General features: G+C 33.9%; 1 protein-coding gene across 1 annotated transcript in view; it reads left to right on the forward strand.

Moving 5' to 3' along the window:
- Positions 1-13,377, forward strand: part of PIP4P2 (phosphatidylinositol-4,5-bisphosphate 4-phosphatase 2) — a 53,175-nt gene that overhangs the window by 19,939 nt on the left and 19,859 nt on the right. Inside the window, exons 4-5 of the mRNA XM_003940517.4 lie at positions 678-801; positions 10,941-10,993. Coding sequence (XP_003940566.1) covers positions 678-801; positions 10,941-10,993 — 177 coding nt within the window. The remainder of the gene's footprint in view (positions 1-677; positions 802-10,940; positions 10,994-13,377) is intronic.

Genomic DNA, 13,377 nt, shown 5'->3' on the forward strand with positions numbered 1-13,377 from the left:
TATATTAATTTCTGCTGAATGTATATGTGCAATAAATTATTTGTCCATGCCCAGTAACATTATGGATGTACCCAGATACAAGTATATAAAGGCCTTACTTGTGTTTTTTTTTTTTTTTCTGTGACTTCGCTGGCTTTTTGACCACTACATATATCATGTACAGACCTTGCCAATGATAGACTAGAGAATAGAATGGAAAGGAGAATCTTGTTGCTTTCTTTTCCTTTCTGATTAAATAGGTATAAAGGAATATCACATTGCTCAGAGAAATTTGGTTGTAACCCAACACTTCGGTGCCTTCATGGCACACACGTTCTTGTTGATATAGAATATTTTTAACATAGTCTTCTACTTAAGTCAAGTTGGCTTCCTAGATAGGGAAGGTTAAGAATTGTTTTCTGATTTGAACTTATAAAAACTTTAAAATGGCAGTTAAATGGTTCCCACTGATTAGGACCAATGTTATAATATATTGTTTCTATCTCAAGTACAGAAAGACTCATATTTTGCTTTTGAAAAACTAATGCTACCCTCTGTCATTTTGCCTCCAGCTTGGCATTTAATTCACTTAATTTATAAAACAAGTAATATATATTTCATATTTTTGGCCATATGTTGCATATTTTGCTCTCAGCCCATTTGTGGGATAGTGAAGTTGTTTTCTTCTCTTTTCACAGTAGACGCATAATTAACCTTGGCCCAGTAATGCTTATTTCTGAAGAACAACCAGCCCAACCTGCATTGCCAATCCAACCAGAAGGCACAAGGGTCGTGTGTGGCCACTGTGGTAACACATTCCTGGTAAGTCACTGGACATTTGTCATTAATCTGTAAACATAGGTCATGATCTTACAGATTACTGCTCATAGTCTTAGGGTTTTGTCCAAATGCAAATTGATCGCAATATTAAAATAGAGCCTTATTTAGGAAGATAGTCAGATGTGCAGCTAGGCTATACAGCATCTTTTGTGATTTAGATAAAAGGTACATCCTCTGATTGGTCCAGCTGCAAAAAGAATCCTCTCTATGTAGGCCAATGAGAAATTGTGCCCACGCTTAGTTCCTTGAGTACCTTGGCTTGGTGAGCAGCTGGATCTTAGCCCTGCTCTCACCTGCTCAGCAGAGGTCAAAGTATACAATCTCATGCAGTAGATCTGCTTCATGGTTTCTAGATTCAAGAAAAATTTGAATAATAATTTATCAAAAATTTGACATTTGAAAATTATTCTTGGACCAAAGGGAATTAACACTGTTACCCATAATTAGATAACCATTAGATAAAGAATAAGAAAGTATAAGTAATTCAATATGAGAAAAAGTTACAGAGTTTTTGTTTTACTACTGCCAACTTAAACTTAGTTTGATTTTTTTAAAAAGTTAAATTCATAATCACTTATCCTGTCAGGAAGAATAAGGATGATTAAGGACAGGTTTTCTTTTCTTTCCGTTTTTTTTTTTTTTTTTTTTTTTTTTTTGAGGGAATCTCCCTCTGTTGCCCAGGCTGGAGTGCAGAGACGGGATCTCAGCCCACTGCAACCTCCATCTCCATGGTTCCAGCGATTCTCCTGCCTCAGCCTCCCGAGTAGCTGCGACTACAGGCATGCGCCACCATGCCCAGCTAATTTTTCAATTTTTAGTAGAGACGGGGTTTCACCATGTTGGCCAGGATGGTCTTGATCTCCAGGACAGGTTTTCTGTAATTGTTCAGCCCACATAGGAGACAAAAGATTTTCTTTAGAACTTGAATATGAAAAATACTTAATAGAATATACACATGGGAGTCTAAACAAAACCTGCTGTCACTAAGACAAGAATGAGCTTAAGAAAATGTAGGTTATTTGCTTTTTTTTATTTGTGATTTTACTTTTATTAAAGAACTTTGGCCGGGCGTGGTGGCTCACACCTATAATCCAAGCACTTTGGAGGCCAATGCGGGCGGATCACCAGAGGTCAGGAGTTCAAGACCAGCCTGACCAACATGGTGAAACCCCGTCTTAAAAAAATAAATAAATAAATAAATAAAAATTTAAAAAAAAGAAGAAGAAAAAAAGAACTTTATGTACATAATTCTAAATGTCAAATGGGACTTCTTCTCATCTAGCTAACCCTATTACTGTTCCCAAAATGCTTTCAATTCAGCTGCTTTACTGATAGTCACATCTTTTATTTATTTATTTATTTATTTATTTATTTATTTATTTATTGAGATGAAATCCCGCTCTGTTGCGTAAGCTGGAGTACAGTGGTGCGATCTCAGCTCACTGCACCTCTGCCTCCTAGGTTCAAGAGATTCTTCTGCCACAACCTCCCGAACAATAGCTGGCACTATGGGTGCAGACTGTCACACCTGGCTAATTTTTGTATTTTTAGTAGAAATAGGATTATGCAATGTTGGTCAGACTTCTATCTGTTTAAATTGCTTGCTTATCCTTTTTCTATTTGATTAAGCAATTTTAGGCATTACCCACTAACTTGTAAACTGCAAGATGAAAACTGAGCATTCTTACCACCTTCCCACTCATTTTCCTTTCCTTGCTTTCATACTCACAGGCAAATTGCAACATTTTGTTTAATATTTAGTGTTTACAATTTTTATGATAAGGTAAATTCCGTTCACAGCTGAACCAAGCAATATGGTACATTTTTCTTCTGTATGGTATGGCTTTTAACATTTTCTTGGATTTATAAACAATTGTCCCCTCCTTTGGATTTAATTTTCTATGTATAAATCATTCATTCTTCTCATATTCTTATATAGAACTATAAAATGCCTATCATTATAATTCAATACAACAAGGAATCTATTATTTAGTCTTCTTGCTATACGATTGTCATCCTTCCCTTCACCATCATCATGAAAATTCCTTTTATCTCTTTTCTGTGTTAGATCCCATGCCATCCTCACAGGTCTTGGTTTATTCCTTCATTTTGGTGGAGCACATCTACTCTTTGCTTTCTGAGAAAATATGCAGGGAAATATTATATTTGAGCTCCTTTTTTCTTAAGCAGTTTTTAATCTGATCTTACATTCACTTTGTAATTTGTCTATGTGTACAGTTCTAGGTTGCCAGAAATTTAAAGTATTTGTTCCATTGTTGATGAGAAGATCAACTGCTATTCTGATACTTGATTCTTTTGATATGACGTATTTTTTTCTTCTTTTTCTCTTTCCTCTTTCATTTTCTTCAGTGTTCTGAAATTTCATGAGGATGTGTCTTAGTAATGGTCTTTCTGAACTCATCATTTGGATATTCAGTGGGCCCTCTTATTGTCCGTTACATTTTTTGTTTTTAATTTTGGTTTCTTATATTACTTACTGGGAAGCTTCTTCATTATATCTCCTAATCTTAATTTAAAATTTTAATTTCAGATGATCTAATTTTTTATTTCCCAGAGCCTTTGTTCTCTGATTTTTTTTATGGCATTCCTTTTTCATGACATCTTTCTGAGGCTATTAATTATATTTTCTCTGAGATATTGTTCTTCATGCTTTATCTCTGTTTTCTTTTTTTTTTAACTACTTTTTCTATTGTTTTTTTCTTTTGATAGAAGTTTTATGCAGAGGTTTATCTTTACTTGAGAGCAAGTCACTGATTCAAGTCTCTTTGCATGCAGGCAGGGGATAGATGAAAACTTTCTTCTCCTCATCCTCTCCCTCTTCCTCGTCCTTCCATGCCTCCTTGTCCTCTTCCTACTCCTCTTCTTTTTTTGTTAAGCTGTCAGCTATAGTATCAATTGGTCTTTTTTTTTTTTTTTTAGGGCAGATTTCTCTGGGGAAAGATCCTGTAATCTCTTGTAGGAGATATGTCAGAAAGACAGCCTTCTAGGAGATAAGAGAGGTAATAGGGGTGAAGCTCTTACCCACTTTTCAGACAATAGACTTTAATTTAATTCCTTTGTTTTTAGAGTAACTTTTTATTCTTGCCTTCTTCTCTGCCTGGTATTCCTGTTCCACAAGCTCTGTAGTCCAATTTCTCTACAGAATAAATTATTCTCCTCTTAATATATTGGGGAAGGGTGGTTTTCCTGGTTTTGTGAGAATTTGCAATCAATGCTTCTGTTTTTCTCCCAGCTTTATTGGGGTATACTTGACAAGCAGAAATTGTATATTTCAGGTGTACAACCTAATGTTTTGATATACGTATATACTGTGAAATGGTTACCACAATCAAGTTAATTAACATTTTGATTGCCTCATATTGTTACTGTGTGTGTGTGTGGTGGGGGGGTGTGTCTTTGGTGTCAGAACACTAAATATCTACCTTCTTAGTAAATTTCAAGTATATAAAACAATGTTGTTAACTATAGTCACTATACTGTACATTCGATTATTCATCCTGCCTAACTGAAACTTTGTACTCTTTGACTAAAATCTCCCCATTCCTCACCCACCTTAATGCCTGGCAACCACCATTTTACTCCTTGCTTCTATGAATTAAACAATTTTACATTCCACATATAATCATGATCATGCAGTGTCTGTCTTCTTGTGTCAGGCTTATTTCATTTAACATAATATCTTCCAGGTTAGTACATTAGTATATGTTGTTACAAATGGCAAAATTCCTTTTTTTTTTCCTTTTTCTTTCTTTTTTGAGACGGAGTTTTGCTCTCGTTACCCAGGCTGGAGTGCAAAGGCTCGATCTCGGCTCACCGCAACCTCTGCCTCCTGGGTTCAGGCAATTCTCCTGCCTCAGCCTCCCGAGTAGCTGGGATTACAGGCATGCGCCACCGTGCCCAGCTAATTTTTTGTATTTTTTTAGTAGAGACGGGGTTTTACCATGTTTACCAGGATGGTCTCAATCTCTTGACCTCGTGATCCACCCGCCTCGGCCTCCCAAAGTGCTGGGATTACAGGCGTGAGCCACTGCGCTCGGCCTTTTTTTTTCTTTTTGAGATGGACTCTTGCTCTGTCTCCTAGGCTGGAATGCAATGGCACAATCTTGGCTCACTGCAACCTCTGCCTCCCAGGTTCAAATAATTCTCCTGCCTCAGCCTCCAGAGTAGCTGGGATTACAGGTGCCTGCCACCACATCCAGCTAATTTTTGTATTTTTTAGTAGAGACAGGGTTTCAACATGTTGGCTAGGCTGGTCTCAAACTCCTGACCTCAGGTGATCCACTTGCCTTGGCCTCTCAAAAGTGCTGGGATTACAGGCGTGAGCCACCACATCTGGACAAAATTCCCTTATTTTTAAGGCTGAATAATATTTAATTGTATGCACATACCACAATTTCTTTATCCATTCATCTGTTGATGGAGATTTGGGTTGTTTCCATATCTTGTTTTTTATGAATAATTTTGCAGTGAACTTGGGAGTATAATACTCCTGCTTTATCCTTACCCCAACCTCCACTTTTAAAAGTATAGGTCAGCAGTAGCTCACCTATTCTGGGTCTTTCAGTGTGAAGCAGTCTGCCATCATTGGCTTGTTTCTCTGTAGGTAGTCAAGTTTCAACAAGTCCATCTGCTTTCCATTGTCCAAAAATTTGAAGTTGTATTCTCTCTTTTTTTATCCTTATGGTATTAAACTTTTCAAAATTCATTTACTATTCTTTTAGTCAGATTTGGAAAAAGTGGAAATGTATGCATTTATTCAATTTACTCTATTTAGCCAGAATTACTAGGATTTTTCTGATCTAGTAGGATGAGGTAAGTCTTTCTTAATTTTATTGATTAAATAAGTAACTAAGTATATAAATTAGAAAATATACTTGGTGGGGATAGGTAGCAAGTTTCTTTTTAAAAAATAACTATAGGCTGGGCATGGTGGCTCATGCCTGATATACCAGTATCCCATGCCAGATACCCTGCTTGAGGCCAGGAGTTTGAGATTAGCATGGGAAACACAGAAGAGACCCCACCTCCACAAAAAAACAATTTAAAAAATTAGCACCTGTAGTTTGAGACTGGCCTGGGAAACACAGAGAGAATCCACCTCCACACAAAAAAAATTTAAAAATTAGCACCTATAGTCCTAGCTACTCAGGAGGTTGAGGTGGGAGGATTATCTGAAGTCAGGAGTTTGGAGGTTGCAGTGGACTATGCTCTTACCACTGCATTCCAGCCTGGGTGATAGAGGGCAACCCTGTCTCTAAAATAAATTTAAAAAAATCAGTACATATTGATTTAATATAAGCTAACACACTCTACTTACCAATAGATATTACATGAATTAACTAAATTAAATATATAAAGTATATTTGTTATTTTCTTTTTCATATGTGAACAGATTTTTGAAAGTAACGCAATTTTAAAATCTTCTATATAGATTTGTTTCAACCTACTTCCAGAGCTCTCCCTTCCACAGCTACCTTGAATTCTTTCCTGTTATGTTTTATATTCCAAATACTTGCCATGGATAATCCTTGTAGCCATATTACAAATAAAATTATTTTATTTTTTCAATAATATATATTGAATATGTACCAGACACTAAGCTAGGTGCTGGGAAACAGTGGTGAACAGGAAGCATAGTCTCTACCTTCATGAAATTTTCTAACCTAATAGTACAGAAATGGATAGCAAGCCTGAAAAAAGCACAAGGCTACAATTTTGGCTTTTATTTTTCAGCAAAGTGATGATGATGGTCAAGAATAGCATAAAGAATTTGGGAGAGAATTGACTGTACTAATAAGGTAGAAAAGGGAATGAGGAAAAAAGAGCAATCAAAAAGACAATGGTTATAAAGGTTTATGTTTAATTTTTAGAATCATCTGACAATGAATTCTAGAGAATGATCTAAATTGAGAGTTTAGATAGGTATGTATGTGCCATGGTTTTTATTATTTTTAAAAAACAATTTATACATTTAGTTATTTTTCCCCAAAAAGAAAATTACTAAAGTAATGTGCAAGCAGAGACCAACTTGCAAAGTTGGCTCTTCCAGAGACTAACTTCTAAAGCTAGCTCTTCCTTACTTAACTTTCAGTGCAGGCAAGTGAATCGTATTATCATATTAGCACAGTAATTATGATTTAAAACTTTAATCCTTTAGCAAGAAAAGATGTTTTGGATTAAAATACAGTATTTAGAGATGATTTCTTCATAACATGTTATTTGCCCTTCAAACTATTAATTACTAGGTTAATTCATTTACTCGTTTCCTACTTTGTTTTAGCCTTGGCTTACAAGGCTCAAAGCAATTGATATAAGTTACAAAGATGCATTAAGTTCAATAGGTTTGAAAATCAAATGTGAAAAAATCAGGAAAAATAGTAAGTAGGCCAGAAAAAATAACTTGAAGTCATACATAACAATATAAGTATGCTAATATTTAGTCTAATACAGTTGATAAAATGAGGCTGAATCTTAGCTCTGAGTTATCCAGAGTCAAAGAAAAGAGGAAAATATGATCTGTGACAAAACATTCAAGATATTTTATTGAAAAGATCACATAGGAAATACTTTTCCTGAAATAATGAGCTCTCTCTCAAGAAAGAATTCTCCCAAGAATTAAAATAAAAGAACTATTGTATGTAACAAGGCTCTTATTATATAAAAAAAGAAAACTTGTACTTAAAAATAATTTAATTTTGATATTTTAACCACAGAAAAAAAAATGCTAAAGTAGGCCAGGCGTGGTTCCTCACACCTGTAATCCCAGCACTTTGGGAGGCTGAGGAGGGTAAATCACGAGGTCAAGAGGGAGACCATCCTAACCAACATGGTGAAACCATGTCCCTACTAAAAATACAAAAAATTAGCTGGGCATGGTGGTATGTGCCTGTAGTCCCAGCTAAAGAATTCCTTGAACCCAGGAGATTGAGGTTGCATTGAGCCAAGATTGCACCACTGTACCCCAGCCTGGCAACACAGCAAGACTCCATCTCAAAAAAAGAAATTTAAAAAATTGCTAAAGTAATATGCAAGCTAGTAAGTTCTCTATATTCTCACAGCATCCTTTTGTTTATAATAACATCTTTTAATATACCAATTATAATGCTAAAGTTAAATTTTCTAGGAATTCACAATATTTACACTATTCATTTCACAGCCTAGTTGGGACTATGGATGAATTTAGAAAAGCCAGATTTGCGTTTTCCAAGATGTATTCAATGGCACATTCATTTTATAGGTTAATAATAGGTGATTGTGAGTAAAGAGTTCCATGTTCATTGGGAATTGCTAAAATTAAAAAAAATTAAACAGAATTTAAAATAGGATGTTATTTAACAATTTTAGCATATACCATTTTATATATTTAAGACGGAGTATTTATATTGTATGTCCAAACATTTTTTACCGTCAAAACCATTTTAAGATCATCTAGCCTAAGTAGTGACTTGAAGGGCATTGTTTAAAAAATAATTTCCCAGAAGAATGAAATAATTATAAATCCTGCAGCTATTTCTCCATGAATGTAAAGAAATTTCTTAACACAACTGAACAGCAGAGTTTACTATTACATTTCTGAAGGGCCCATGGTCTCTCTTGATGATGAAAGGCATATCCAGATACTTTGTCAATCAATACTAACTGAGGGCTGTTGTTCTTTAATAAAAGCCAACGCAACTTTGTTCAAACTTTGTCCTGAAATGGGCCAATTTAGTAACTTCAGGCAGGGTCAGATTTTTTTCATTTGTATACAAGGACAAATGGGGGCCATAGCAGAGAAGGACAATAGTTTTAACCTGAACATACTTCAAAGTATTACCAGTTGCCTATACCTATCTATCTACATATTTCAGTAAGGTACTATATTAGTTTTAGGAATTACAGGTTTTTTTTAACAAGTCTTCTAAGATTAGTTGCAAAATATATATTGGGGAAACTAAATTTATCCATTACATGTTATAGAATAGTTAGAAATAAGTCAGATATTAGAAGATCTTTACTAAAAATGATTGGAGTTTAGAGAAGTTGCTTTTACTCTTTCTGATAGAAATAAGGGATTTTATTTATTTATTTATTTATTTATTTGTCTAATGAGACTTTAAGGTCTGGCAATAAAAATTTAAGAATCCAGAGGCAGATTTTAGATGAGAAAACAGTACTAACTCAACTTATTTTCCGAAGAATAGGTATTGGCATTCATTTGAATAGATTCTAAGAAACTTACTCTCAAAATAGATGCTTTTATTTCTTAGTTTACTCCATTTAAGTGAATACTTGCAGATAACAACAACAACAACAACAAAAAAAACAGATATGGTAGATTGCTGGCAATGTAATATATTAACTACAGAATAAAGTCTCCACTGTTTGTTAGTTATTGATTTATCATGCATAATTTGTGCTAAAATGAAGAACACTATAAAATGATAACACTGGACTAAACAATCTCCTTAGGGGTCATCTAAAATACTGAAATTCCTATGTGAAATTCCTATGTCAGTCTGTTAGCCTTAAGTCTTGGATTTTGAGTTACTCTTGACTCAAAGGTTTCATAATTGCCTTCTCAAACCAGTTTGCTCTTTTAACTATGAAAAACTTAAATTTGTTATTTATAAATAACATTTGAAATGACATTAAAAATTCAGTAACTATCCTAAGCCTATTACAGAAATATAAAAAAGCACTTCATAATAGTTCTATATTCTTCCACTGCTTAATGTTCTGTACCAATTTCTGTAGAAATCTATATTAATATCTTCCTTAGCACATTAACTCAAGAATTTTTACTTTAAGAGCAATTTGAAAATAAATCAACTTGTAACTTTCTCATTATAAGTAAGGAAAGAAATATTTGCTCTTGTTTAAAAAATAAATGCCCTTGGTTTGACATTTGCAGCTGTTAAAAAAATCATCATTTTGTAAAGATAGTGAACATTCATGTGAAGTTTTCTTTCTTTTTTATTTGTTATTTATCTTGGGACTCGATGTTACTGTTGTGACTGAGAGAAATCATAACAAGGTTAACTAAATTTCATGAGATTTGAAATAAAAATGAAGAGAAAGGAGTTTTTGAAATTTAAATTCATATGTTCTTTTCTGATATCTAATCATAAGAGAAAAAATATGCATCAGATATTTTCTAAAAGCTATTTTCTATTATGTGAAAAACATTTGAATATGCACAAGTTATTGAAACCCTACTGTAACTAGAATTTGAGCTTTCTGAAGAGAAAAAATTAGTGGCCTAGATTCCCAAATGAAACAATTTTAATAAAAACAAGTTGTTTTGATGACAAACTGCCAAAGTACTTAAATAAATATCCCCAAATCTATCAAGGAAATATACCCTTTATAAGGAGGTATATAGAAAAGCAAACAAGATAGAAGAAGATTGTTATAAAGTCAACGAAATGTATTTCATGAGATAAAGGTTTACTTTAAATTTATATTGCATATTCTTTCAAAGACTATCTATGATCAGTAAGTCATTTCAGCTATCTGAATAACACTCCTATGAGGAAGGTGGCACATTTATTACTTACATTTACAGGGAAGAAAACTGTACTAAACAGTGTGTTTTTGTTATATTGTATAAGCAATGACAACAAGAAACAGTTCCTGACTTCAGTTCTACCTATATCTAATTTGTTTAGTTTACATACTTGGTGGCTTTCTTGTGTAAAATAAATAGTTTAATTTTAGTAATGAATCTAAATATTCAGGTACTTAAAAGGCCAGCCTTCAATACTTAAAGGAAAAGTAACTTTGACAGTATATGAAATATGTTTTTATTCCCTGTTAGTGAACTGAGACTTACTGAACAAGATGACCCCAATTATGGTATTACATTCAGTATTCATGTAAAGCAAACCTAGATTGCGTCAAAGCATTGGAAAAGTCATGGGAACTGTTTCAGAGGAAGATCCCAAACTATATTTTAGGAGAGGGAGAGAAGTGTTGGAGGGAAAAGCTCATGTAACCATGAGAAGGTGATTGCTTCTGTTGTGATCCCTGATGACATTTTAAGGAAAAGGAATGTCTTATCAGATTGGATAGTTTTCAGTTGTTTTTCTTTTCAATTCCTCTCTTTATTTATTTTACAGTGGATGGAACTGAGGTTCAACACTCTGGCAAAATGCCCACACTGCAAAAAAATGTAAGTTCCCTACCATTGGAAATACTATTGAGAAGTACTTGAGAAAAATTTGAAGAGTTCAGAATCTTCACTTAAGTAGATTCTGATTTTAAGACATGCTGCGAAGTGAATGCATGCCAATATATTTATGCTTTATAAGACTAAAAAGAAGACATTCTAAAACAAATATATCCCATTATGAAATTAAAATGATTAGGCTTGAGTATCATTATCCAAAGGGAAATCAATTTCTAGTATAAAAAAGTAAAATTGCTAAGATTATCAGTAACCTGGTTAAGAGATTATAATCTATTGCAAATAATCTAAAATTTACATTTATAAAATGGGCTACAATCTCGGAGAAAATTAAAATTGTTCTGGCCTTTTTCATCTCCTGCCTAATAATATTATTACTGATGGCAACATTTATATAATTGTCTATCTTAACTATTTAGCCTATTTTCTCTATTCCTAAATGATGTACCTAATGAAAATAACATGACAGTATAAAATGGAAAATAATAGAAGATATTTTGATTAAAGACATTTCATGGCATCTGTATTGGGGGTCCCAAGACTATACTAAGGTTCTTTTATTTTCTACAGGGACTCACAGAAATTAATATATAGTTGTACTCACAGATATAATTTATTACAGCAAAAGTATTGCAAAGCAGAATCAGCAAAGGGAAAAGGCACATGGAGCAAAGTCTGGAAGAAACTAGGGACAAGATTCCAAGGGGCCCCTCCCAGTGAAGTACCCCAGCAGTGAATTATTACCACGAATGTACCATGTTGTCTACCAGGAGGTTCATTAGAAACTCAGTGCCCAGGGTTTCTACTGGAGCTGATTACATAGGCACTTACTACCTAGCACACACCAAAATTCCAAATTCCTGTTTGAATGGAATTTGTGTTTAGCATAAACCATACTGTTTACACAAATAATTTATACATAATAAGCCACTTTTACCCATTAGGGAATGATGGGAATTCTCCCCAAATCTAAATTTCTAGTTGCCAGCTAAGGGCCAACCTTGCAAGCAGGGCTTTGTAAGGATAGAAGTCTCAGGCCTGCTGTAATTAACTCTTTTTTCTACAGCATCTATTTTGATAGTAAAATTATAATTTAAAAATTATTGTTACCCTCATATATATGAATTATAAATTAAGCAAAGTAAGTTAAACTGGAATTCTTAGATGATTCAATTTTATTATTGAAAATAAGAGATTTGAAATAATATTCATATTTTGTGTGATCCTTAGTATGATATAAATACCTTATCTACATCGAGAGTCGAAAAATCCCAAGAATGGTTTGTGGGGAAAATAATCGAAAAGCAGAATATATATAACAAAATATCTCTATCTCTGCTAGATCTGATTTTAACTAAATATGGCTCTGTAAGAAAAACTTCTTTACAGACAATTCTCAAAAGATAGTTTCTTTTTTATTTGTGAAATTAATCATACTAACTCTTTACTGAATACAGAAGTCTGTATATGGAGAAGCAATGTGAATAAACCCTTAAAAAGTGCACAAAAGGATATATACATACTTGAGGGACACACCCACACTCCCCCCTCCAAAATATGTGAATATACATATGGATGATACATATTTCTGGGTATTATCTGTATTTTCATTAAAATGTACAAAATTAAATTGCAAATATATTCTCCAAGAACATTAAAATGGAAAAAAAAGATCTTATAGAAAAGAAAAGGCAGAGACTTCTTTTTTTTTTTTTTTTTGAGACAAGAGTCTTGCTCTGTTGCCTAGGCTACAGTGCAGTGGTACGATCTCAGCTGCTTACTGTAACCTCTGTCTCCCAGGTTCAAGCAATTCTCCTGCCTCAGCCTCCTGAGTAGCTGGGACTACAGGCATATGCCACCATGCCCGGCTAATTTTTCATTTTTAGTAGAGGTGGGGTTTCACCATGTTGGCCAGGCTGATCTCGAACTCCTGACCTCAGGTGATCTACCCGCCTTGGCCTCCCAAAGTGCTGGGATTACAGGCATAAGCTACCGAGCCTGGCCTGGCAGAGACCTCTTGTGATTCACAGACTGTGTGCTAATCTGAGTGATAGTTGGTTTATATATACATATACACTAGCTATAATCTTTACAACAGTCATATAATACAGGGATTATTATTGTAATTTTACAAATCAGAAACTGTTAAGAGAGGTTAAGGATTTTGCTCAAGGGAATTTCTTGGTTAATTATTTTCCTACAATGGCAATATTTTTACTACTAATAAAGAAGTATTGAATGTCTGAATACTCTGTGATTTGTCAAAGTATTATCACAAGACAGAGTATTAATATGAAGAAGAATTTGTATCAACTACTTAAGGAACAACTTACATAGACATTCACATGGAATACATAGGCTTAAACATT

This window comes from Saimiri boliviensis, chromosome 15 (assembly GCF_048565385.1).
Source record: "Saimiri boliviensis isolate mSaiBol1 chromosome 15, mSaiBol1.pri, whole genome shotgun sequence".
In the NCBI taxonomy this organism is placed as follows: Eukaryota; Metazoa; Chordata; class Mammalia; order Primates; family Cebidae; genus Saimiri; species Saimiri boliviensis.